This window comes from Myodes glareolus, chromosome 19, assembly GCF_982192425.1.
Source record: "Myodes glareolus chromosome 19, mMyoGla1.1, whole genome shotgun sequence".
NCBI classification, from domain to species: Eukaryota; Metazoa; Chordata; class Mammalia; order Rodentia; family Cricetidae; genus Myodes; species Myodes glareolus.
The window spans coordinates 66669498-66696462 of record NC_142044.1 but is presented as its reverse complement, the minus strand read 5'-3'; the positions used below and the strand labels follow the sequence as shown (position 1 = coordinate 66696462).

At 51.5% G+C, this 26965-nt stretch overlaps 1 protein-coding gene across 1 annotated transcript; it reads left to right on the top strand.

Annotated features, from left to right (window-relative positions):
* Positions 1-1816: 1816 nt before the first annotated feature.
* Positions 1817-23784, top strand: Itga5 (integrin subunit alpha 5). Its single transcript, XM_087899375.1, has 30 exons — positions 1817-2199; positions 8101-8231; positions 9576-9688; positions 9785-9905; positions 10078-10139; positions 10233-10278; positions 10516-10641; positions 10809-10853; positions 10965-11008; positions 12694-12750; positions 12900-12952; positions 13174-13382; positions 13661-13852; positions 14032-14077; positions 14474-14575; positions 14739-14794; positions 14882-15036; positions 15351-15488; positions 15583-15650; positions 15919-16069; positions 16157-16249; positions 16362-16441; positions 16569-16649; positions 16751-16856; positions 17702-17854; positions 19174-19257; positions 19364-19477; positions 21317-21418; positions 22050-22172; positions 22768-23784. The coding sequence occupies exons 1-30, from the start codon at positions 1832-1834 to the stop codon at positions 22849-22851; spliced, it is 3303 nt and encodes a 1100-aa protein (XP_087755501.1). The 5' UTR covers positions 1817-1831; the 3' UTR covers positions 22852-23784.
* Positions 23785-26965: the final 3181 nt, after the last annotated feature.

Genomic DNA, 26965 nt, shown 5'->3' with positions numbered 1-26965 from the left:
GAAGCAGGTGAAAGGGAAGCTTTCCTAGGCAAAGGAAAGCAAGACAAGTGAGAACGCTGGAGGTGTCAGGGCCACTGGGTGAGGACTTATAAGGGCAGGGAGAGCCAAGAGAGGAGGAATATTGGGGAGAGTAGAAAAGTTAGCCAGAGAATGACTAAGGGGCTCCTGTGTAAACAGGAGCAAGGAATGAACAGGGAGGGGGCCTGTTTGAGTTGGCCAATGTTGGGGGATTGAGGAGGAGGACTAGGGCAGGACACTATGTCCCCTATCCCCCACCAAGGCTCCTGGGAGGATCTGAGTCACACACCTCCCTAGCTGTACACTCCCCTCCTTCCCCCAGCTCCTAAACCCTGGGGAAAAAAATCTAAAGAGAAAAAAAAAATCTAAAGAGAGTGTGGGTTGAGAAAGGAGAGGACTGGGTTCAGACATGTGGAACCCAAGGTTCACAGTGAAACTCTAGAAACAGTAAGGCTCCATCGTTGTCTCAAGGTAGGAGGGGTTTCCCTTGGCTGGTCTCACCCACCAGAGATTACCTTTGGGCACTGCTTGCTCAGATCCTGACCAACAGATTCCTTGAGTTCCTAACCTGTCAAAGGGTCAGAACCTTCAGATGTGAAAGTCGAATGGAGCCACCATGACTGTGGTCTGCAGTCTGGTGATGCGATTTTGAACACCTAGCTGTGTCACTGGGAGTAGGAAGCAAGGTAGCAGAGAGACTGAATGAGGGAAGCACACGGCAGGAAGAAAAAAAATTGACTCTGGGACTTGTATGCAGAAATCTCACAGGCCGCCACAGTGGAGCAAAAGGGAAGGGCAGAGGGGCACGATTTAACTTTGGGGCCCTTATTCTAGAAGGGGAGAAGTCCTGGAGGAAGAAGGCAGAGAAAGGAGTAGAAATGGAAGGCGTTTAGGAGAGACTCTAAGATTCTCTTCCCATCCCGGACTAAGATAAAGACTAGGACCTTGCCAGATGTACCCTACTATAAAGGTACCTCCACTTACTAAAACCCTTTCTTCTACTTACACAGGCCCATGGGGGTGACCAAGATGGCCAATAGAATCTGAAAGTTGGTTCCCTTTGAAGACTCCCCACCCCACCATCATATTTGCCACCCTTTATATTTTTCTGGGATTTCTCCAGGAAATCAGGCAACCTGATAAAGGCACTGAAGAGAGGGGCTGGCCACTTGGCGAGATGCCAAATCCAAGGAAGGGCCATAACAGAGACTTCCAAACTCTATATTAAAGAGAACTAGAGAATTGAGACCAAATGCTCCTATATCAGAGACCTCAAACTCCTGTGCTTTACATTCTATCAGCTTGGGAAGTGGCAGCCCCGGAACTACACTACCGCAGTCAGCGAAGCTGCTCCAGCAGGCTGCCTGGAAGTACTCTGCCTGGGCTGAGAGTCCCTAATCCAGCTGGCCCGAACCCAGGCACCCAGTGGCCCCGGAAGGCAAGGGGGAATCCCTGTTGGCTGGACGCCAGAGGAGTCCCTTGTCTCTCGACCCAAAAGCTTCTTTCCTGAATAAGTGAGGGAGACCCCCACACACACTATTCTGACTCCCTCCGCCCCCCAGAGGTGATTCCTTTCCTCATTAGGAAATTCTCTGCTCCCTTTTTCCAACTACTTTTCCGAGCGTTTACGCTGTACATCTGGAAAGGAGGGGGGAGGAAGGAGGGGAAGCGGAGAGGAGGGCGAAGAACCCGAGCCCGCCCAGTCTGAGCCAGGCCAGACCACCGGTCTCCAGCTGGGGCCGGAGCCAGGGGTTCAGAGGTGCGGCCCCCTTCGGGGTGCGGGGCGCGGCCTCGGCGTCCCGGGGACCCAGGAATGTCCCCCCGCCAGCCGGCCCGGCGGCCGGGGGGAGGGCCCAGCCGGGAGTTTGGCAAACTCCTCCCTGCGTTGAGTCATTCGCCTCTGGGAGGTTTAGGAAGCGGCTCCGGGTCGGTGGCCCCAGGACAGGGAAGAGCGGGCGCTATGGGGAGCAGGACGCCACCGTCGCCACAGTCTCCTCTCCACGCGGTGCCGCTGCGCTGGGGGCCCCGCGCCCTGCTGCTGCCGCTGCTGCTGCTACTGTGGCGGCCACCACTTCAGGTTGGGGGCTTCAACCTAGACGCGGAGGCCCCGGCGGTGCTCTCCGGGCCCCCCGGCTCCCTCTTCGGCTTCTCCGTGGAGTTTTACCGGCCGGGAAGGGACGGGTGAGTGGTGAGATTGGCGGCGGGAAGGGGGCCACCTGGAGATTGGGGGCGCGCCGGAGTGTGGAGGCGACCAAGACTTGAGTTTGAGGGCGGAGTTTGAAAGAACTAGAACTAGAGTTGGGGGCCCAAGCTAGAATTGGGGGCCCGCGCTGGAGCAGGGAGGCACCGTGGCCGACGTGGAGTGTGAGATCAGTGTCGAGACTTGTGGCATGAGAAGAGAACAGGAATCTAGAAGCTGAAGAAGTGCAGGCAGGGTCTCGGGGCCAACCGAGAGGAGAGAGCGTAGAAAACTCAGGGTTTCTGGCGATTTGTGGGCTGTTGGGGACCTGTGGTGGGTGGGAGTCGAGGGGGGCGGGGAGGCCGGTCCTTAGGGAGCACTGGAGGAACTTCAAGCAAGATCCTCCGTGGGGCCATTGAGAGGGTTGAAGCTGGGTAAGCGCGTGCAGTAAGAGCTTGGAAGACAGACTGAGAGGGTCGGGAGGTTATGTGGGGGCCAGTCTCATCCTCCCCTCCCCCATCAACTCAGACTGAGACCGGGAAGAAGGACAGAGGCTCCCTCCTCTTTCTCCTCAGTCTCCAGCGTCGCTTCCCACCCTCAATCTCTTCAGGCGGGGAGATCCAAAAACTTAGGGAGAACCCCTGGATCCTGGCACTGGGGGAACTGGGACTAGGGGCGGGATCGGCCCAGGGCGGTGCACGGATGTGTCGGGAGGGGTGTGTGTGCGCGCGCGCCTGAAGGGGGTGGGCGGTTTCCCTCTAGCTCCAGCTCTCGGGAGGAAGAGAAAAGCTGATTTCCTGTAGCAGTAGTTGAATTGAGACTCAGACTTCTGGGACTAGGGTCGGAAGCTGGGGAGACGTAGGCTCTCTGGGCCCAAGAGCATCAGAACGCAGGTTCCTGAAAATCTCTATGGAGAATCCTTATTTCCGGGTAATAAGCAGACCCAGACTCTTAGTGCCTGGAAAATGGGTGTCCACAGACTTGGAAATCAGAGTTAGAGCCCACATTGAGGGGAGGACATTAGGAAGTAAGAGGAAAGTGACAGTCCCAGCTGCTGGGACAGGGAACCCCACATGCCAGATTGCTGAACCCCTTCGATGACAGCAGAAGTTGTTTCTCCTCTACCTCCAAGCTCTGAGCCTCCCTCTGCCCACAGCAACACCCCCTCCCCGCCCGAGATCTCAGGGCTTGATAGGACCTTTGTCAGAGGTGAGCTGATTTTAGCTATCTATTTAACTAGGGGGTGGTGGAGGCGACCAACTCTAGCTAATTCAATTGGGGAAGGGACAGTTTTCTACTTTGTCTGGAGGTCTTAGGGATGGAAAAAAAGATAACTAGGCCCCAGCCGTTGAATTTGGGCTTTTCAAGGTCCCCACCCCACACCCTGGCCTCTTGCCCAAACTTCATTGCATCACCCTATCCTGGAGTCTCTGCCAGGCCTTGCCTTCTCCGGTCCCCCAAACCTCTTACCACAACCCTAACGGAGGGAGCAGAAGGGGTGGAGGGGATATAGGATGGTTTTGCTCATCAGGGTGTTCAACTGCCTGACTTTTTACTTCTCCCTTATTCCCATCCTATCCCGCACAAAACTGGCAGTTCTCTTTGAAAATTGACATCTGTTGGACTTTGCACTCCTTGTCCCCAGGTGTGCGTCTGGCCCCTGGCCTGATCCCTCAGTCCCTGAGGCTTCTTCCAAAAGAGGACCCAGCGTCTCCAGCCCCCACCCCGTTCACGCTCTGCTTTGCTCTGTGTGTAACCCTCTTAGAGGATTCTCCCTTCCAGCGCCTGTGTGCTGGACTTGGCCTCTCTCCTTCATATGGGAAAACAGCCCTGTGGCTGTGGTCTCAGTTTTCCTTGTTTCTCCTGCTTCACCCTCGCGTTGAACGATGAAGAGAACAAGGTGAGCACTGCAGAGGTTGCCGCGCAGTCGTGGGTGTGAGTGCTCACCACTCACCCACGAGCTGGGACTTGAGCAAGTCCAGCCTTCCCCTAACTGAATGAGACAGCATCTAAGAGGTGACTGCCCTCACACAGGCAGCGTCTGCAAAGCACGAATCTGATGGGGAGAGTCTGGGTTCTAAATTTTTTTTTCTGGCACCAACCTCATTCATTTTGTTTTCCTCCATTTCTTACTTGCATTCATTCATTCCCAAACTGTGTAGCCAAGGATGACCTTGAATTTCTGCTACTGCCTCCTGAGTGCTAGGATTACAGGCTGGCTCTGCCACACCCTCCAACACACCCAGTTTATGGAGGTTGAACCCAGGGCCTCTGTGCGGCTTGGCAAGCAGTCCACCTGCTGGCACTGCTCATCCCCAGTCCCCAAGTGCTTGGAGCACTTGCTAACAACTGTGATCCTGGTAATAGTCCCTCACATTCTTCTTACGCTTGATATCAGTTTCTCATTGGATTATTACAAAATTCCTGTGTTGAGCAGAGAAAATATTATTGCCTCAGAAGTCATAAAATTTAGGACTAGAAGGTAGTTAGAGACCATCCAAAAGCAACTCATCACTGAGAGAAAATTTCAGGCTAGAAGAGGGAGAGTGGCTTTGCCCGGGACAGTGAGCCAGTCGCTGGAGGCAGCTCTTACTCAGCCAATCAGTATAGCCCTTTGGAATGTACTTGGGGTTCCAGAAGCAGGTGTCCCCCTCTGGCCTGGCTAAGGGTGAGGTAGAATCGTGGGAGCTGGTCCCTGACCCACCTGCTGCTCTCTACTCTGACCTTGTCAAGCCAAGGGAGTCAAACAGTAACTGAATATTGAACAGGGGCTTGGTTAATCAAAAGCCTGGTTAGGGAGATAGTGAAGAAGAGAGGAGGGGATGTTTGGGCCGTGGGGCAGGGCAGAACACTAGCCTCAGAGCCAGGCTCTCAGGCTTCTGTTCACATCCTGGGAAAGATTCTGAGCAACCCTGGATGGCTGTGACTTCTCTTGACTTAATTTTCCCATCTGTCAAATAAGGTCATGAGGCTAGGTCAGCAGTTTGGGGACTTGTTGAAGAGCATCAGGACTGGGGTAGCCTTTGTTTGCTGCCTGCAACACCCACCGGGCATCTGCATTAGTCCTGAACCAGTGGATATTCTGTGCAGTGGCCTCTAGATATGGCCATTTGTCTCAAAGACCAGCCAGACCCCCTGAGCTCTGAGGCTTCTGCATAAATGACGGCAAGCATTTCTTCCCTTGGACTCTGAGATAGAGTCTACTGCCAACCTACCTCTAGTGGGAGATAATTCACCGTTTTTTCATCTTTTACAAACCAAGAGTATCTATAGCTGCCAATCAGAGTTTCTGGCCAGCCTGAGATGATAACAGGCTCCTCACACAAGCTGGTGCAATGCCAGTCCAAAGCAAATGCATTTGAAGTTTGAATTAGCCTGGTGCCTTGTCAGATAAATGCATGATTTCCTTTAAGCTTTCTGCAATGTTGAAAATAATAACCCAAGGAGCCTCCCTGGGTACCCTCTTGGGTCACTTTGAGGATTCTACTGCTGCAGGATTTAGGAAGCATCAGGTGGGATAAGAAGGGTAAATAAGCCTTGGCACAGGCGCCTCGGCTGGCATGTGTAGGTGCCAGAATGAGGACTGTTGAGATGCCATACCACTAAAGCCTTAGGCAGAACCCATGCATAAATCCATGTCCCCAGTCTGCATTCTGGGATCCTCGAACGTTCACAGAGCAAACAGATATTCCCCCGGCCCATGGGAATATCTCAGTTCCTCCACAAATGCAGGTGTATGGGAGAAGCCAGAGGAGAGGAAATCCAAGCCATGCTGAGCTAGAGCATGAACCAGAGCTCCAGCTCCGATTCCTTGCTGCGCCCTCGCTGTTTACACTGTTGATTTCATTTGATTTTTTTTGAGACAGGGTTTCCCCATGCAACTCTGCTATCCTGGAACTCACTCTACTGTAGACCACCACTGCCACAGGCCCTAATTGTGTTTTGGAGCAAGAGGCTAGGGCTAAATTCTCTGTGGCAGCTTTAGCTACAGAAGGAGCACACTCCTCTCTCCCCTGGGGCTGCAGCTTCTCAGTGTTGTCAGCCTCTGGCATTCTCACCTGAGGTCGCTGGGCCCTGGAATGGTGGCTCCAACCTCTAATTGGCCGTAATTCCTTAGTGAGAGAGAGGTGAGACCCAGTGGGCGGGAGACAAATGGAGAAATGTGAAGCTGGAAACTGACGGGAAGCCACAGGCAGTAAACATTTCCTGTCCCCTGGGCGAGTGAAGCTGGCACCTCCCCTCTCCACTCTGTCCCCACTCCTGTTCCTCTGGCCCTTGCTTGCTTTCTGCTCACCTGTGCTCTAACATTCCCTCCATATCCTTGGCGTCCTGGGGACAGCCTTCCCTGCTGCTGCTGTCACTTAGGCCTCTTAGACCCTGACCCTCCCCCCAGTATGTGTGACCCTATTGGAAGTCAGCCCTGTCTTTGTGACCTCTGCTAAGTCCCTTCTTGGGCCCACAATTCTAGTGATAAAGGCTGTGGAACTGCAAGAAAAGAGGAAGTTTGGAGAGTGTTGAAACCTGAAAGGCTACAGAAACCATTAGAAGTAGAAAGACCTAAGACCTGGGATCAAAAAAGAAGCAAGAAATGGCTCAGCAGTTAAGAGCACTGGCTGTTTTCCAGAAGACCAGGGTTCAATTCCCCAGCATCCACCATCCATAACTACTCACAGTGCCAGTCTCAGGGGATCCAATGCCTTCTTCTGGTCTCCTCTGGAGCCAAGTGCCCACACGGCACACAGACATTCAGGGAAAATGTCCATGCATATTAAATGAATAAATAATTAAAGAGAGAGAGAGAGAGAGACCCAGTAATCTAAATCAAGAAAGCAAGCAATACTGGGGACAGACAGGCAGAGAGGTTGAGGAGCAATGCCAACGGCAGCAGGGGAGGAGAGCAGAGGCCAAGGCTGGCCGGGACGCTGGCCCAGAGTTGGGGGTGCCAGGGAAAGCTGCCCAGGCTGCCAGACACGGTCCTTGCAGGGGATCCTGAGGAAAGTGCCTAGAGAGGACAGGGCTGTGGCTGTGTGGAGGACCCCATCTCAGGCGTGTGTGTCCAGGAAGAGCATCCAACAGAACAGGATTTGAGTTCAATCTTCTGGGGCTGCTTTGTGGTAGAGAGGTACAAGTGAGGCAGAGCCCCAGCTAGGAAGGTGAAATCCACGCTGAGCCGCAGGGTGGGGCAAGCAAGGCCCAAGAAACAGCCTGTTTTCACAGTGCTCCAGCTCCTCCCCGCGTCTGCCTGGTTCCCGACACATTTTCCTCCTATATGCCCCAAGATTAAGTGGCCAGTTGCCTGGGTTCCAGCCCAGAGAGAAAATTTGGCTTGGGAAGAGAGGGTACACAGTAGATGAGGACCCTGAGACTCCATAGGAACGTGGGGTTCTAGGGCTAAATTGTTCCTTTAATATATATTTTCAAAATATGGTCATACTTTACATTTAGTACTACTTTTTATTTGCTTTGTCTTGTTTCATTTTTTTCCTGATGTTGAGGGCCTTGCCTGTGCCAAGCACACCCTCAACCTGTGGGCCCACAGCTTCAGTTCACAGGTCTGGGCATCGAACCTTGGCAGGTAGATGGAGGAAATGGAATAGCTGGAGTCCGGATCCTCTGTCCCTTGTTCCTTTTCCAGGAACTGCCTCTGGTTCCCTCTTGTAGTAGAAGAAGGTAGGAGAATGTGGGAGGAGGGCAGGAGCCGAGTTAGTGACAGCAGCACATGGGGAACGCCTGACTCCCGCCCCAGCCGCTGGCATCTGTGGCATCTTCTGAGATATAAATACCACCCAAGGGACATCGACCCCACCCCCATTCTTGGCCCAAAGGTCTGGGTGCATCCTGCCACCCGAGACTGACCTGGAAATAGGACCCTTCCTAATGCCCCTCTCCTTTCCCCTTCACAGGGTCAGTGTGCTGGTGGGAGCACCCAAGGCTAACACTAGCCAGCCAGGTGTACTTCAGGGTGGCGCTGTCTACATATGTCCCTGGGACAACAGCCTTACCCAGTGCACCACCATTCAGTTTGACAGCAAAGGTAGGCTGGAAGACTTCAGGGAGGGCCTAGTGTGAGTGGGTAGGTGGGCCTGTAGCTTGGGGATGGATGGGACTTGGGGCTCCTGCTGCAAGGGGTGCAACCTCAGCACCAGAACCACATGCTCCCCCAGCAGTAGTTCTGGTGCTCCATTTCCTAGCTGTGAGCTTCTATGGCCCTCACTCCACGCTTCCAGCCCAGCCCAAGGATGGCAGGCATGATTCAGAAACATGTGGCTCTCATTTCCACTGAATCACCCACAACTCTGGGAGGCCAGGGTCATAACAGAAAAGACAGAGGAGGCTTGAAAAAGGTTTTATTTCTAAGCTAAGTGATAGTGCACACCAGCTATAGTGTGCTTCAGCTCCCTAGGGAGCTCAGCCTTCAGGCAGATGGACCTGAGGCAGCTGAGGCTATTCAACCAGCGCTCAGAGAGTATTTGCTCCATGCTATACACTATCATGAGTGCATTGGCTCACTTAAGCAAATGTCCTAGTATCTCCATCCTGTGAGGGAGGAAGCAGAAGTTAAGCCACGCAGCTAGTAAAAAAGCAAGGCTATGAACTCAGGCAGTCTATCAACACAGATAAGGACTGGAATAAGAAGGCAAGAAGAGGTAAGCATTAAAATGTAGAGGCCAAGCCAGGCATGATAGAGCACAGCTTCAGTCCCAGCACTGGGGTTGGGCAGAGGTATTTGAATCTCTGTGAGTTTGAGGCCAGCCTGATCTACAAGCGAGTTCCAGGATAGCCAGAGCTACACAGAGAAACCCTGTCTTAAAAAATAAATAAGTAAATAAATAAATAAAAATGTTTGAGGCAGCTGATTTCTGAAAGGGTGCTAGGGACTGAACCAAAGTCTTATGCACGCTACACATATGCTGTACCACTGAGTTACAGCCTCTGTTCTGAGTAGGCTGGCTTTTAGAAGTCTAAGAGCACTCAGGAGGCTAAGGCAGGAAGATTGCCAAAAGTTCAAGGCCAGCCTGGGCTACATACTGAGACACTATCTTAAAACAAATAAAGAAATAAAAAGCCTGGGAGACAGGAGGAGAATAGGAAGAGCTCGGAAGGCAGAGCTCCAGAGGCGGCGTTCAGACGTGGGAAGAGGCGGAAGGTCTAGAGACCGGGCTGATGTACAGACAGAAGTCAGCCATGGGACTCTGCCAGTCTTCCCCTGCACCACAATGCAAATTTCTGTTACAGCTAAAAGAAAACCAGAGAAACCAAAGAGACAACTTGGCAAGGGTTCAGGGTTCAGGGTCTGGAAATACTGAGCATCCTGGGCCAAGACTGAGGGTCACCTTTCTGAGAGCCAGGGTGATGGCCTCCTTTCAACCTCCCCAAGGTTCCCGGATCCTGGAGTCCTCACTGTCCGGCGCCACGGGAGAGGAGCCTGTGGAGTACAAGTCCTTGCAGTGGTTCGGGGCAACAGTTCGAGCCCACGGCTCCTCTATCTTGGTGAGGGACCAGTGGGCTCATTGGTGGCTAAATGTTGAGCAGTGGTGGAGAAAGCCAGGCCGGTCTAAACCTGAAACCCCCTCTGGGCCCTCCCAGGCATGTGCTCCACTGTACAGCTGGCGCACAGAAAAGGAGCCTCAGAACGACCCCGTGGGCACCTGCTACCTCTCCACAGACAATTTCACCCGGATTCTGGAGTATGCACCTTGCCGCTCAGGTAGGGGCCAGAGTGACATGAGCCAGTGCGCCTTCTTCATGAGAGGGTGTCGGGTGCTCAGGTATTTCTCCTCGTGGCCACCAAGCATCAAAACAGACCTTTTCAAGGCTGCTCTTCCCTGCCAGCACATCACTACACAGCTCGTTCATCTCTTCGTCTTCTTCCCTCATAGATTTCGGCAGCGCGGCAGGGCAGGGTTACTGCCAAGGGGGCTTCAGTGCTGAGTTCACCAAGGTGAGAGGTGATTGGGGAGGGAGGGCAGTGGGTGAGGATCCAGGGTCAGTCCCAAATGGTGCACTCATCCCTATTCCTCTCACCTCCTCGTAGACTGGCCATGTGGTCCTGGGTGGTCCTGGGAGCTACTTCTGGCAAGGTAAGCCCTTCCTCTGCCCTCTTCAGGCCTTGGCACTGCATTCTTTCCCCACTCTAGGTCTGAACTCACTAACCCTTCCCTTCTCCACTCCTCAACTTCCCAGTTCCACTTCCAGACCCCCTTCGACTCGATCCTCCACATAGTCCCTTTCCTTGATCCAAACTTATAAAATCCTACTCAGTTCCCCTAAAGCCCTAAAGTTACCTCCCCCTGCCTATCACCCTGCTCCCCTTCCAGGCCAGATCCTGTCCGCCACTCAAGAGCAGATCTCAGAGTCCTATTACCCAGAATACCTCATCAACCCGGTACAGGGGCAGCTACAGACCCGCCAGGCCAGCTCCATATATGATGACAGCTACTTGGGTAGGCAAGCCCATGGGGAGAGAATGGGCGGGGAATTCAGGGCCTCGCTCAGCCCTCCCTGCTTCTCCCAGCTCTGCTGCCATACTTTTGGCTTATGGAGGGATTGAGGGTCAGAGAATAGGGGTCGCAGAGGAGGCGATGCTAACATCCACCCACTCTGTCCCCAGGGTACTCTGTGGCTGTGGGTGAATTCAGTGGTGATGACACAGAAGGTAAGTGAGGCCCCGGCTGGGCCGAAAGGGGAGCCAGAGAAAGCTCAAAACTCAGCAATCGTAGTCTGCCCTGTCCTTCCCGCAGCCCACCAGGTTCTCTTCTCTTTGCAGACTTTGTTGCTGGTGTGCCCAAAGGGAACCTCACCTATGGCTATGTAAGACCCCGCCTACCATCTCCTGCCTCTCACCCTGGCTCAGTGCAGAGCCTTGCATAGCAGTGTGTGGTGTGTGGGGCCTCAAAAAAAAAAAATAGATCAGAACATAGGCTCTGGGGAAAAGAGATAGAATTTTAGAAGTCTAGTTCAAGGAAAGGAAGCTGTGAAGTCAGACTCAGGTTTAGATTCTGGCACTGACTCTGGGTAAGTTCGTCTGTTCTTTTATTGCTACACTGTCCCCTGCTTAACCTCTCTAAGCTGCTTCTCCTGTGTACAATGGGGTAATAATAGTTCTGACCTCATCAGGCACTTGTGAACTGTTAGGTGGTGTTCAACAGCCAGTTGCTATCAGACCATGACAAGAGCCCAGACAGATGAGTGCCACACACGGCTGTCCGATTAATAACATTTATTAAGGAAAGATGAGAGATGAGACAAAAGTATCTTATCCCATCTCATCAGATGCTTCTAGTGAAGTACGTGGGACGAGACACACAGCTTTCATATTGATGAAGCCACTGTTCATGAGCCTTTCAATGTCCCAGGCACTAGCCCTTCATGATGGTGTTTCCCGCTACAGCCCTGTGGGGTGGAGCACAGCCTTGACAGTCTCCACAAAAACTATGGTCCTAAGATACCAAGTCTGTTGCTTAGGGGCAACTGAATAAATATTTAATAGCTACCATATTCCCAATTCCACACTCTTTCTGAATGGGAAGTTCCTGAAAAGCAATCGAGGTAACCTAACACATTTTAGGATAGCAGTGCCCTCTTTTCAGAGAGGGCGCATCGGAGAAGGCTCTGTGAGGGCTCTGTACACATGGGGCAAGAGGGAGTTCCAGGCACAGGCTTGAAGAACACAGAATAGGAAACCGGAGTGAGTTTGTAGCCTCACAAGCTAAAAGAGGGTGAGAACAGAAGGGCGGATTGGACAAGCACAGGCAGTGGAACCAAACACTAGAGCTTTGGAGGGCAGCCACGAGACGGACTGGCAGTGGCCACGGGGTGTGCATTGGTGGGCATCACTGCCAGTGGGGGGGCCCAAGGCACAGAGGCACATCGGGTCTCAGCAGAGCAGCAGGGCAGAAAGCAGGATCCAAGAGACTTGGAGGAGACAGATGTGAGTGACTTGTGGACACTGGTGGGTGAGGGGTGGCTGAAGTCTTGAATCTGTTGGGTTTGAAACCCCAGTGTGTTTCAACTACTGTTTACCTGCTTTTTGCCAAGTTCTTCTTTAGTCTCTGAGAGGCAAAAACCCAAACAATGCTCCTGGTCCCACTGATCTTATATTATGGTGACTAGACTCTACTGGGTAGAGATGAAAATCCATAAGAGATATGAAGGGAAAATACGAAACAGCGGGAGCTGGAGAGATGGCTCGGGTGTTAAGAGCACTGACTGCTTTTCCAGAGGTCCTGAGTTCAATTCCCAGCAAGCACATGGTGGCTCACAACCATCTGTAATGAGATCTGGTGCCCTAGTCTGGCCTGCAGGCAGAACGCTGTATACATTATAACACTGTATACATAATAATAAATCTTTAAAAAAAAAAAAAAGGCAAAACAGCAAGGGGGTAGAGAAAACCTGTAGGTGGAGGGAGGGCAAACTGGGAAGGAGTCAGAAGCACTGAGGAACCTTCGACTGTGGGGCATTCAGGACCAACGGGCCTTTCTCTTCCTCTCCAGGTCACCATCCTTAACGGCTCAGATATCCACTCCCTCTACAATGTCTCAGGAGAACAGGTGAGGACACCTTGCTTACACCAGGTTGTGGACCAATAGTGTCAAACTCTCCACCTCTTTGGAGCCCCTGAACATCCGCTCACAGGTCCTTGGTATCCTGTTTACCACTGAACCTTGTTCTGACCCAGTGCTGTTCTTTGTCCCCACAGATGGCCTCCTATTTCGGCTATGCTGTGGCCGCCACTGATACCAATGGAGATGGGTGAGTGCCGGGAAAGAGGTGCAGGCAGAGTGCTCCTTTAGGGTCTTTTCTGGACTCTCCATGGCCAGGGCAAGGCGAGGGCTGGACGCTACATCAGAACCCTTAGGTCTTATTCACAGAAGGGAGCCTGGGGATCCAGAATGCCTGGGATTTCTTGGATGGGACAGTAAATTGTGACGGGACAAGGTTATCAAGATGCGTGGGTCTGTCCTTTTCCTCAGGCTGGATGACCTGCTGGTAGGGGCACCCTTGCTCATGGAGCGGACAGCTGATGGAAGGCCTCAGGAGGTGGGCAGGGTTTACATCTACCTGCAGCGCCCAGCTGGCATCGAGCCCACACCCACCCTCACCCTCACTGGCCAAGATGAGTTTGGCCGATTTGGAAGCTCTTTGACACCTCTGGGGGACCTGGACCAAGATGGCTACAATGGTAAGTAAGCGTCATGGCCCAGGGGGCTGAAGCGGGGGGGGGGGGGGGGGGGGGGGGGAGGATGGGTAAGGGGGGGGCTGATCAGGAACTTGGGAGGGTTTCTGTCAACTAAACTAACTGCCCAGGCCCTCTTGACTTCCCAAGGGTATTGGGGTTTAAAGAGATTTAGAGCAGGAATTGACAGGTAGGTGTGTGGGAGTGATATCCGGAGGTTTTGTGGTAGGGATTTGGACCCCTGGCCTCCTAACTTGACGACAAATGTGTGTTATGTCTTGCAGATGTCGCCATTGGAGCTCCATTTGGTGGGGAGACCCAGCAGGGAGTCGTGTTTATATTCCCGGGAGGCCCAAGCGGACTGAGCACTAGGCCTTCCCAGGTTTTGCAGCCCCTGTGGGCAGCTGACCATACCCCAGACTTCTTTGGTTCCGCCCTTCGAGGAGGCCGGGATCTGGATGGCAATGGATACCCTGGTAAGTTGTATCCACTGCCCTTTCATCTTAGAAGTCAAGCTCCAGGGTGCATTTCTAGGCAGCTGCCACTAGATGGTGCAGTCCCCTAGCTCAGGCTTCCTTGAGTCATGAAATTAGAAAGTTTAGGAAAAAAGGATCCTAATTTGGGGATCCTAATTTTGTATGTTGGTTTTTTGCAGATCTAATCGTTGGGTCATTCGGTGTGGACAAGGCTCTGGTGTACAGGTATGAACTCAGGGAGACTGAGGCAGCCTGGGAAACGGGAAATGTCCCTTTAAAACAAGGACTGGGAACGTCAGTGCAGAGGCAACTGGTGTCCTTGGGCCGGTGTCCAGCCCTCAGAGGAGTCTTTTTGTTGTTGTTATTGTTTGTTTTGGGGGTTTTTGTTTGTTTGTTTGTTTGGTTGTTTGGTTGGTTGGTTGGTTGGTTGGTTTTTGAGACAGGGTTTCTCTGTAGCTTTGGAGCCTGTCCTGGAACTAGTTCTTGTAGATCAGGCCTGCCTTGAACTCACAGAGATCCACCTGCCTCTGCCTCCCGAGTGCTGGGATTAAAGGCGTGCGCCACCACCACCCAGCACCTCAGAGGAGTCTTAATTCTGTTTACCACACATCCATTCTGCAGGGGTCGGCCTATCATATCTGCCAGCTCATCTCTCACCATCTTTCCCTCCATGTTCAACCCAGAGGAGCGCAGCTGCAGCCTGGAAGGAAACCCTGTGTCCTGGTGAGCTGAGCCAGAACCCTGCAGAGATCTGTACCTGTTAGTGGGAAGGGGGCCATGTCTACCTCAGGAAAAGACAAATGGGGGTGACTAATCTGGGTCTTTCTGAAGCGGGTAGGGTCCAATTCCAGTTACACTCAGTGCTTTCTCTTCCGTTGTTCTCCAGCATCAACCTTAGCTTCTGCCTCAACGCCTCCGGAAAACACGTCCCCAACTCTATAGGTGAGGAAGACAGGCCATGGGGTGGGATGGAAGGGCTGAGTCCAGCAGGTAGGAGTGACAGACTCACACGGTGTTTCCCGGCCACAGGTTTTGAGGTTGAAGTCCAGCTGGACTGGCAGAAGCAGAAGGGCGGGATTCGAAGGGCACTCTTCCTGGCCTCCAAGCAGGCCACCCTTACCCAGACCCTGCTGATCCAGAATGGGGCTCGGGAAGACTGCAGGGAGATGAAGATCTACCTCAGGGTATGGGCTGAGGGTACAGTTGGCCTGGCCTGGGCAGAGGGCCATATAGAATAAGAGATTCTGTCTGTGTGTGTCTGTCTGCCTGTCTGTCTGTCTCTGTGAGGTTTCCTCTGAAGGGCACGGGGTTCTTGGGAAACTAAAGAAAAGCCTTCCCTTTTGTCAGAAGATTCAGACACCAGGTGCCTGGACCTACAGAGCAAAGGGGATTGTCAGCTTTGGGTCTTGAGAAGATTAAAAACAGAAGCGAGACAAAGAAACAGGGCCACTGAAGCCTCAGAGCCTCTGATCTTATGTACTCTCTACCCTGGTCCTAGAACGAGTCAGAATTCCGAGACAAACTCTCCCCAATTCACATTTCCCTCAACTTCTCCTTGGACCCCAAAGCCCCCATGGACAGCCATGGCCTCCGGCCAGTCCTACACTACCAGAGCAAGAGTCGGATAGAGGACAAGGTAAGGAAGGAACTTGGAGGACAGGCCTGGCACCTGAGGCAGGGCCCTGGGAAAGGTGTCGTAGGACTCCTCTCAAAGCTGCCCTGCTCCCCAGGCCCAGATCCTGCTGGACTGTGGTGAGGACAACATCTGTGTGCCTGACCTGCGGCTGGATGTGTATGGGTGAGTGGGGGGGGCGGTCACATGACCAAGGGTCGGGGACGGCCTAGCTGGGAGTCTGGGAGCATCTCTGGGTTCCAGCTTGGTCTACAGGGAGCAGCCATTTCTTTGACTCTAGACAGATTAAACGCAATGCTATTCAGGCAGCCCCTCTTATGCTTGCCAGAGCTAGGGCTCAGTCAGCAGGGCTGGTCCTGCTGTGTGTTACCAAGCCCAATTGCCTTGGTTTGTGGATTCATTCTTCAGTGTCCTTACCCTGTGTCCCCTCCAGGGAGAAGAAACACGTGTACCTGGGTGATAAGAACTCACTGAACCTGACATTCCATGCCCAAAATTTGGGTGAGGGTGGTGCCTATGAGGCTGAGCTTCGGGTCACAGCCCCTCTGGAGGCTGAATACTCAGGACTTGTCAGACACCCAGGGGTGAGAAGGGACTCTTAAGTGGGGTGCAATGGTGATCCCCTCCAGAGGGGTGCCAAAGCCTGAGTGCCTGTGCCCGCCTGTCCCCAGAACTTCTCCAGCCTGAGCTGTGACTACTTTGCTGTGAACCAGAGCCACCAGCTGGTGTGTGACCTGGGCAACCCCATGAAGGCAGGCACCAGTGTAAGTCAGGAATCGAAGAGGAAGGGCGGGAGCGAGCACAGGACGGGGTCCTGCTGCCCAGCACACAGCTGGACACCCCATCTAACAGTCCCCTTTCCCCCCTGTTTCACAGCTCTGGGGTGGCCTTCGGTTCACTGTTCCTCATCTTCAAGACACAAAGAAAACCATCCAGTTTGACTTCCAGATTCTCAGGTAAGGAGTGACTGGAGCCGAGCTGGGACTGAGTTCAGAGGGAAAGAAGGGAGAGTGGGGGCAGGTGGCAGACCCTGGTGCCTGAGGATTCTCATCAGACGACTTCACTCTTGCCTCCATCCCACAGCAAGAACCAGAACAACTCCCAAAGCAATGTGGTCTCCTTCCCGCTCTCCGTGGAGGCTCAAGCCCAGGTCTCCCTTAATGGGTCAGTGCTCAAGCAGAATGGGGCCTTTAGAGGGAAGGGGATGGATTTCTAGGGAAGGACACTTGGGTTCCTCTGCCTGTTTAAACCATGCTCCTCCTCAGGGTCTCCAAGCCTGAAGCTGTGCTCTTCCCGGTCAGCGACTGGGATCCCCAAGACCAGCCGCAGAAGGAGGGAGACTTGGGCCCTGCTGTCCACCATGTCTATGAGGTGAGGAGGGTCGGGAGACAAGCCAGGGGTCAAACCACATGAGGGGAAAAAGAGGACCACTATAAGTGACGGTAGCTAGGACGTGGGTCAGTGGAGACGAGGGGACAGCCTGGTGAGTGCTGAGAGTGTATGACAGATGGCCAGGAGAGGATTTCTGTGAGTTCCAGGCCAGCCTGCATACAGAGTGAGACCTTGTCTCAAAAGTGGACTTTAATGCTGCCTTCAGATGTCCCTTCAGTTCTCAGGCCTGATGCAGTGTGTATGGGTTGTGACCCAGGCCTGCATATCGAGCCAGCTTTCCCTTCAGAGAGTTGTGTTGGAGGAGGGGCCACTTGTTTGTCCCTGCTGCCCAATAGCTTAGACCCGAAATAACCACACAGAAACTGTATTTAAATCACTGCTTGGCACTCAGGAGGCAGAGGCAGGTGGATCTCTGTGAGTTCGAGATCAACCTGGTCTACAAGAGCTAGTTCCAGGACAGGCTCCAAAGCTACAGAGAAACACTATCTCAATAAACCAAAAAAAAAAAAAAATCACTGCTTGGCCCATTAACTATTTTATTTGTGGGGATATTCACAGTAACCTTTCACAGGGTCTTGTTCTGTCAAACCATATTGGTCTGGAAGCAATCCACAGGTTCTCATCTTCTGTGGAAACAAGAGAAGAACCTCTTTTCAAAAGCAACATATCCTTAGACTCAAATTTTGAAGTCATGATACCTTTATAATATACATGCTGGTTTAGCTTAGTAGCCCACACAATGAAATGTCTCTCTATACTTAGCTCTTTCACAGTCAAAAAATTCAAAGATAACACAATAATAGAGTTGTATTGTTCCCTCTCAGCTCATCAACCAGGGCCCCAGCTCCATCAGCCAGGGCATACTGGAGCTTAGCTGTCCCCAGGCTCTGGAAGGCCAGCAGCTCCTCTATGTGACCAGGGTGACAGGACTCAGCAACTGTACTTCCAACTATACCCCCAACTCACAAGGCCTGGAGGTAAGGACCTAGACATGGTCATGGGGTGGTAGACTGGGGTTTGGGGGCTAGGAAAGGCTGCCTGGAGGCTACGGAAAGTGGTGGGGAGACAAGCACCTCAAAGATCTGGAAGGAAAAAAAAAAAGGCCTGGATCCACTGCATTTCTGTCCTTTGCCTGAAACAGCCTTGACTCTCTCCTGGTGTGCTCTCAGGTCTGTGCCTCTCTCTTGGTGTGCTCCCAGGTCTGTGCCTCTCTCCTGGTGTGCTCCCAGGTCTGTGCCCTGTCCTTGGGCCTCTGAGAAGGTGTTTGCTTGTCAACCCTTAATGAAATATGGTTACAGTAAACACTGTTAGACCTAGGAAAACCCCCACACCAAATGAAACTCAAAAGGTCCTCTCACTCCTGGAGCTTGCATTGAACGAAGACTCGGTAAACAATAAGATGTAAAAAGAAAAATAATTGGCTGATGAGAAGTGATGAAACTTGGCATGGTAGTCCCAGCACTTGGAAGGCGAGGCAGGAGGGTCAGACGTTCAGGATTATCCTCAGCTGTGTGCATGAGGCCCTGAGAGAAAAAAGAAGATGGACAGAAAATAATTTTAAAAAATGAAAGAAAGCTAGCCGGACGGTGGTGGCGCATGCCTTTAATCCCAGCACTCGGGAGGCAGAGGCAAGCAGATCTCTGTGAGTTTGAGGCCAGCCTGGTCTACAAGAGCTAGTTCCAGGACAGGTTCCAAAAGCTACAGAGAAACCCTGTCTCGAAAGAAAAAAAAAGAAAAGAAAAAGAAAAAAGCTACACAGGCATGATGGACATGCCGTCATCTCAGCAGTCCTGTAATCTTAGTCACCAGCACTTGGAGAAGGCTGGAGCAGGAGGATAGCCAGTACACTCTGCATAGTGAGTTCCAGGACAGCCAAGGCCACATAGCAAGAACTCTTGAAGGAAAGAAAGAAAACAGACAAGTGTACCTCTAGAAGAGGTAGCCTTAGCCAGGTAGGACACTTGGCTAGCATGTCCAAGACTCTAGGTTCAATCCCAGCACTGTTAAATCAACAAATCAAGTGATGATTCTACTGAAGCCTGAAAGACAAGGCTGAGGACATTCCCAACGGAGGAAAGAGCCAGTACAAAGGCCCCGACGCAGGAAGGACTTAATGATTCTTTACACATCTCCTATTTCAGTGCAGAACAAGGTGGGGGCCTTGTTCTTGGCAGTGAGTGGGTTGGCTGAACACAGGGACAGAGACAGAAGCAGGGCCTCTGCTCTGGAACTCAGGTTCAGGCTGATCTAGGTGCGATGAGTCAGGAGGGACAGCTAAGAATGTCTCTTCTTCCAGTTGGATCTGGAGAGTTCCCCACACCACCTACAGAAACGCGAGACTCCAGGCAGGAGTTCTACCGCCTCTGGGCTACAAGTCCTGGTAAGTCATTGCAGGGAATGAAGTTTGTCCCTAGCACTGGACACCTGTTTGAGTTCTGAGGATCACCAGAGCAGAATCTGGGCTCAGAGGCCTTCTTTCTTTCCAGAAATGTCCTGAAGCCAAGTGCTTCAGGTTGCGTTGTGAATTTGGGCCACTGCACCGCCAAGAGAGCCGGAGTCTGCAGCTGCATTTCCGAATCTGGGCCAAGACCTTCCTGCGGGTGAGGGAGCTTTATGCAGCCCGGACCCCAACCTTTGCGCCTAGTTGGGCTGACCCTGCTCTTTCTCTGCTGTCTGCCCTTCCACCTCTGCTTTGGTAACCCTACAAACTACACAAACTTCAATTCTCCTCCCTCACTCTGGTTTAGACCGGTTGTGCGTCCTCGGCGCCACCTTGTGGGCACGGAAAGAGCAATGTTTCCCTTTCTGGTTCTGATAGAAAAAAGAGCCCAGTGTCTAGTGAGCGTGAGGCACAGCTCACCCTCAAACCAGCACTCGGGAGGGAGAGGGGAACACGTGTCAGTGATCGAGTGCAGTCCCAGTCCGTGGGGGGGTGACCTACATACAAGTGTGAGGACCAGAGTTCAGAACCTCGGCATTCACATAAATGAATGCCTCGCTGGTGTGGCAGCCACCTATGTGTAGTCCCAGCACACAGGAGGCAAAAACAGAATCCCCACACTGGTGGTCTCGGGCCTCTGGGTTTGATGAGAGTCCGTCTCAATGTATGAGATATCTGACATCAGTCTCTGATCCACCCATACATGTAGCCACACACCATACACACATGCACATGAGAGAGAACACGTCTCAATGTATGAGATATCTGACATCAGTCTCTGATCCACCCATACATGTAGCCACACACCATACACACATGCACATGAGAGAGAACACGTCTCAATGGATGAGATATCTGACATCGGTCTCTGATCCACCCATACATGTAGCCACACACCATACACACATGCACATGAGAGAGAACACGTCTCAATGGATGAGACCTCAGCCTCTGAGCCGCCCACATGTGCACTCACATGCACCATTCACAGAGGGAAGCAGGCCCGTGAGATGGCCTAGGGAGTGGGTAGAGGCACCTGCCTCCAAGCCTAACAATCTAAGTTTGATCTCCAGAACTCACATTACAAAAAGAGAGAATTGACTCCCTTTGACCTCCATAGGCAAGCCTTGGCATATGCATGCCCAACCACACACAAATAAATAAACAAATGTTTAAAAATAAATAAGAGAAAAGAAAAGAGAATTGGGGAGATGCTCAGTGAGTAAGCGAACTAGATGTTCAAGCCTTGGAACCCGAGGAAAAAGCTGAGTTTGGTGGGTCAGCCAGCCTGGGGTATATAGCACAGTGACAGAAACAAGAGAGACCAGAAGGTGAAAACTACCTTATGAAAGTTATCCTCTGACCTCCACATGTGTGTCATGGAACATGTGCACTGGCATATGTACATGCATACACACATATGCACACACAAAACACACATGCACATAAATAACTGTAATTTTTGAAAAACAATTTTAAGAGGGCTGGAGAGATGACTCAGTGGTTAAGAGCACTGGTAGCTTTTCCAGAGGACCTGAGTTCAATTCCCAGCACCCACATGGTGGCTCACAGCCGTCTGTAATGAGGTCTGGTGCCCTCTTCTGGCCTGCAGACATACACACAGAAAGAATATTGTATACATAATAAATAAATAAATATTTTTAAAAAAATTTAAGACAGTAGAAGGCAAGATGAATCCATAGCAAACAGACAAGCAGAAGCAGGAAGAGGAAAAACCATCATTTGCTGAACACACATTATGAACCATGTTAACTCACATCAACCGTTAAATATATATTGAACATACAATCATCTGATTATGCATTATTCAGTTATAATTACTCAACTTGACATTTATTATTTCTCATTAAAAAAAAATTAAGAGAATCAGAGTGAGTGAGTCCATAATAGGAAAAGCTCACATCCTGAGACAAACGGGGAGGCCTGTGTTCTCCAGATCCCAAAAGGGGCTGCCCTGACTGCCTTTCTCCACCCACAGCGGGAACACCAGCCATTCAGCCTGCAATGTGAGGCTGTGTATGAAGCCCTGAAGATGCCCTACCAAATCCTGCCTCAACAGCTGCCACTAAAGAAACTTCAGGTGGGTTCAAGGTCAGAGGTTTGGGACAAAGAAGGCAGGCTCAAGAATGTCAGAAGTAGAATGAGAACGTGGATATTTCCTCATTTCTAGGTTCAGAGATAAAGTGATCAGCCAGATTAACATGGTGTCTCTGCTTTGTAGTTCACACCTTGGAGGGCAGTGACATCAGTGTGACACAGGCCTGACAGTCTATGGAAACACATCATAGAAATACCTGAGCCCAGTCTCACAGAGTCAGGAAAGAGTTCCCGGAAGGAGTGGTGTACAAGCTGAGGCCTGAAGAAACTAAAAAGTCTGACTGTCCCAGAAACGAAGGCCCTGGGTGGAGAGAACAGTAGAGGCGAAGGCACAAAAACAAGAGACATGGCGCATGCCTTTAGCCCCAGCACAGGAGGCAGAGACAGGCGGAGCTCTCTTGAGTTCAAGGCCAGCCTGGTCTGCACAGTGAGTTCCAGGACAGCCAAAGCTACACCAAGATACCATGTCTCTCAAGAAACAAAAAAAGACACTGTGCACTTCAGACTCTTTAAGTTCAGAGTGTTTTTAGCTAAAAATGTGAGTTAGATCCAGATCACCAGCCAGGAATAGAGCAGCAAGAGTTTGTGGATCCTCAGCGTCACTTTATCTCCAGGTGGCCACAGCCGTGCAGTGGACCAAGGCAGAAGGCAGCAATGGCGTCCCCTTGTGGATCATTGTCCTAGCCATCCTTTTTGGGCTCCTGCTCCTAGGTCTACTCATCTACGTCCTCTACAAGGTCAGCCACACCCTGCCCCTGGCCTGGCTACCCTCCTACCAGGCCCTGCCTTTTACACAGCAGAGTCCAAGAAGCCGCCCTCACATATGTTTTCCAGCACAGGCCCCCGACTCTGCCCTGGCTACTTATACCCATCCTGTCTTTTATTATTGGACCCTTCCTTTCAGTCTGCAGCCCCCAATTTAGAAAGAAGCCTCCTGTCTTAGAACAAGTTTGCCAATATTGCAAAACTGCAGATGGCAAATAATGATGGCACTTGTGCTTTCATTTCCGAAAACTGTGGCAGCGAACAACAAACGATCGTCCTACAGGTGGCACCACTGCTGGGCAATCAGATGTAGCGCTTGAATTGAACTTGTTTACCCCTTCTGACTTAACTGCTAGCATTTTTAAAACTCTGATAAAAAGATTGTCCCATAATAAATCCCTGATTTTAGACCTCCCACATCCATTGGACCTCTTGGGAAAGTATCTGAAAGTGGGTATTCAGAAGCCCCTTTTTCAGGATGGGGAAGCCAGAGGCGGGACGGTCCTCATTCCCCTGGGTCCCTCGTTGAGTGAATATGGCCTCTCATTGTGCCTCCTTTCTCATCAGCTTGGCTTCTTCAAACGCTCCCTCCCATACGGCACAGCCATGGAAAAAGCTCAGCTCAAGCCTCCAGCCACCTCAGATGCCTGAGTCCTCCTGATCCTGAAGAGCCAGTCCCCTACCTGCCAACAGGGAGGGACCAGGCACTTCCTGAAGGTGCTGAGAGCTGGGGAGACTTAGTTCTCCTTAGCCCAAAGACATACTTGAAGGGCCAGAGATGGGGGACAAGAAGCTGGAAATCTTGTTTCCCATGCACTGTGAAGGACCCTCGTTTACACATGCCCTCTCCTGGATGGGGGCCTCAGGTCCAGGGACAGAAGCCTCAGCCTTCCTTCAGCCTTTGCATTTTGGAGACTTATGAAAGCAACTTGGAGCCATAACTAGGAGATGCAGTAGTGGTTCTCTGGGCCAGACATACCACCAGGACTTCTCATCTGGTTCCAGCCTGCAAAGATGTTTCTTCGACCTTCCCAGAGATCAAAAGGAAGCCTGCAGCTAAGAGTCTGAGACTTCGGGAGTAAGACCTGGCAGCTCCGGTAGCCCCCATCCTGGAGGGCCAATAAAGAACACTAACCATGGATGGTGCTGCAGGACCAGCTCAGGACAAATCCCAAACAAAGAACAATGCTGGCCCATACCCAGATCTGGGAAAGTCAGAATGAGAATGGAACCAGACCTAGTCTGGGGCCTGGGGTTGGTCTGGAGCCCAGTCTCAGACCCAGCATGGCATTTGGGTTAGCTGCAGATTCATCCCTGACTTAGGATAAGTCAGGAATTTCCCAGGACCCTAACCAGGTCACAGTGGCAACAGATCTGGAACCTCAGCCTGTCCAGACACAGGCTCACTCATTCCCCAGAAAACGGGGAGCCCCAGGCCTGCGGACCTGGGTTCTGCCCACCAGCTGCACTGATGCTGCCCCTTCCTCCCTAACCACCCTCTCCTCCGCTCCAGAACCCACTCCCAACTTATTTAAACTCTGTTGCAAGTGCAATAAACCCCACCCACTGCCCACACTGACCAAAGTTGCAGTCTGTCCTTCTACCCTAACTCTCCAGACCCATCCTAGACCCAGAAAGCAGGTCAAAAGAGAAATGTCTGTCTCCCATGGGCCTGTTCCCACTAGGAACTAGGTGTGTTAGCATAGCACCTCCTTTCAATCCAGAATTCTAGAGGGAAAGGCAGGAGGATCAATTCAAGGTCATCCTTAGCTACCCACCGCTTAAGTTTAAGGCCACCTGGGCAACAGAAGATCCAAGGGAAAGAAACAATAGGAGGGAAGGGCTGGAGAGATGGCTCAGAGGTTAAGAGTCAGTTCCTAGCAATCACATGGTGGCTCACAACCATCTATAATGAAATCTGGTGCCCCCTTCTGGCCTTCAGGCAGAACACTATATACATAATAAATAAATAAATCTTAAAAAAAAAAAAAAAGAATAGAAGGGAAGAAAGAAGCCCTGTAGTGGTGGTGCACACCTTTAATCCCGGTCCTCAAGAGGCAGAGGCAGGCAATCTCTGAAACTGAGGCCAGTCTGGTTTACAGTGAGTTCTAGAACAGCCAGGACTACACAGAGAAACCCTGTCTTCTGAAAAAAAAAAAAAAAAAAGTGGGGAACTTGTCTCTGTTGTTCCTCATCCAGCCCCCACCAGATCTGGGCTTCCCTATCACCAAGGAGCAAAGAAAGAAATCTCTTCTCTTTGGGGTTGAGTGTTATGGAAGAATGCAGAGAGGTCCCGATGAGAGGCGAGGAAAGATCGTACAAAGCACTCACCTGGGCTTCTCTTAAGTGAGAAAAATAAGATGAAAAGAAAGCCCATTAGTTTTTTTCTGTTTGCCTTGCATATTTCGTGTGAATATGTGCCACAGCACAAATACTGGACGTTCGAAGACAATTTGCAGGACTTACTCTTCTTCCACGTGAGTTTAAGAATCAAACTCAGGCCTGGCAGTGGTGACTCCCCCTCCCCCGTTTTAATCCCAGCACTTGGAAGGCAGAGGCAGGGGGATCTCAGTTCAAGGCCAGCCAAGTCTACAGAGCAAGTTCCAGGACAACCAGGGCAGTTAGTTACACAGAGAAACCCTGTTTCAGGGGAAAAGGGGAAAAAAAGGCTGGGCAGTGGTGGCACACACCTTTAATCCCAGCATTTGGGAGGCAGAGACAGGTGGATCTCTGAGTTCGAGGCCAGCCTGGTCTACAGAGCAAGTTCAAGTTCAATAGGCTCCATAGCTACACCGAAAAACCCTGTCTCGGAAAAAAAAAAAAAAAAAAGAATCAAACTCATGTCTTCGAACTTGGTGACAACAGCCTTTAATTCCCAGTCTGCTGTGGAGTTTTGTATTGGAGTTACTGTTGTGTGCAAGGGTAAGGTGAGGGGTATTAAATATTTCACGTATGCATGTGTGTGGGCTTGTCAGAAGACAATCTTGAACTTGAATGTTGGCCCTTGCCTTCCACCTTGCTTAAGGCAGCATCTCTTGTTTACTGCTGAATACCACAGACTAGCTGGCCTGCATGCTTCTGGCATTTCTGTGTTTCTGGGGTAGGTGCAATGAGATCTCAGACACATGCAATTATACAAGTCAACCTTCTATGTGGGTTCTGGGGATCTGAACCCAAGTTGCCAGGCTTGCATCTAAACTCTTACAATCCTGTGATGGTACCATTACCTCCATTTGTTGTAGGAGACTGAGTCCTGGAGCTTATGTAACTCGCTCAAGGTCACACTGCAAAGCTAAACAAGTAGTCACGCTGGCGTTCCCAGACTGTGACACTCCCTATTCCTAACCAACGTGCCATACACTGGAGAACTCAAGTTTTCAAAAGAGGGAACATGCACCATAAAAGCCTCTTTCTCAAGGTCTGTCCTGAAGTGCACAGAGCTGAAAAGGGCAAAGCTGGTTATGTCCTGCTCAACCAGAATCTTACCACCAGAGGGCAGGATAACCACAAATTTCTGGGAATTTGTGGCAGAGAGGTATGAGACCCAACTCCCCTCAGCAGGGCTGTTATTATTAACTCACACTCTTAGGACACCTTCAAATATTCCTCCAGGTAAGCTACCTGAACCACACTAAGGTCTTGGAATCTCATACTTACCGAGTGTCTTTCCAGAACCCACAAGGACACACTGAGGTAGAGATGCACCCCATACATTCAAGGACAGCAGGAATTTTCAATGAAGAGACCCTACTGGGGAAGGTTGACACTAGAGACTGGATGTGAAATGTCTCCCTTTGGAATGAGGAGGAAATGAAGAAGGGAAGTGAGCTGGGACTTGGTGTCATGGGTGTGTTAGTGCATGGTGCTTTACTTCTGAGGGTGACAGGATCTTCTAATTGAGGAGTTCCTCGGGCTCAGGCATGCCACAGATATGATCTAGCACCAGCAGCATCCCTGAGCTTACTTCTTTACTCTCTCCTGAGCTGAGCTGCCTGTCCTCCGTCTCCCTACCCTGCAGACACATGCCTCACACTCTGGAGTCTGAGCAACCCAGAGAAGCATGTAGGCTGTGGAGATCGCCGCCTGACCGCTCTCCTTGTCTATGTTGGTGAAGGTGGAAAAGAGGAGAGAAGGAAGTGAACAGAGCAGCTGGAGATGTGGGAGGGGGAAGGGGCTCAAAAGAGGCAACTGGCAGGCGGGAAGATGATCTGGGGGGTCTCAAGTTTCTTAACATCAATTAGGGCAGTCGGCCTGGACTCATTAGTAGCCTGGGGTGCAGGGCTCATCAATAATGAATTCACCCCACACAATGCTCCCCCTCCCAGCTGCTTGCAAGGTCACCCCATCCTCCAGCCAGCTGCCTCCCTTAGTAAGCTAAGCAACCCCTCCTTTGAGTTCTGCCTAACAGAGACCCTAGAGACAGTGTGGGCAGGTGGATGAGGCCTGAAGGGCAAAGATTCTCTCAGATCATCCAAGACCAGTGCTGGCCCTTGTTTACTTTGTCTCTTCCCTGGGGGAGGGACCTGAAAGAGGAGGGGCTGAATGTAAGAAGCGGGATTTCTGTTATAGAAGTGCAGTGGAATCCTGACAGGTTAGATTAAAAGTGAGAAGATTGCCTCTGGTGGACACAGAGGTCCCACCTAGGTCCTCAAAGCAGGATCACAGGACCCAAAGACCAAGTCGCTGGCATCCATCATTCACTTAGCCTTGAGCTGGAGCATCTGGACAGTTGCAAACAGCTTTTCACACAAGGAAAGCAGACACT

Coding starts and splice junctions, on each gene's coding strand:
- Itga5 (XM_087899375.1), top strand. CDS start 1,832: ATGTCCCCCCGCCAGCCGGCCCGGCGGCCGGGGGGAGGGCCCAGCCGG. Junction 10,279..10,515: donor TGGGAGCTACTTCTGGCAAG/GTAAGCCCTTCC, acceptor CTCCCCTTCCAG/GCCAGATCCTGTCCGCCACT. Junction 16,650..16,750: donor GCCCAGGTCTCCCTTAATGG/GTCAGTGCTCAA, acceptor GCTCCTCCTCAG/GGTCTCCAAGCCTGAAGCTG.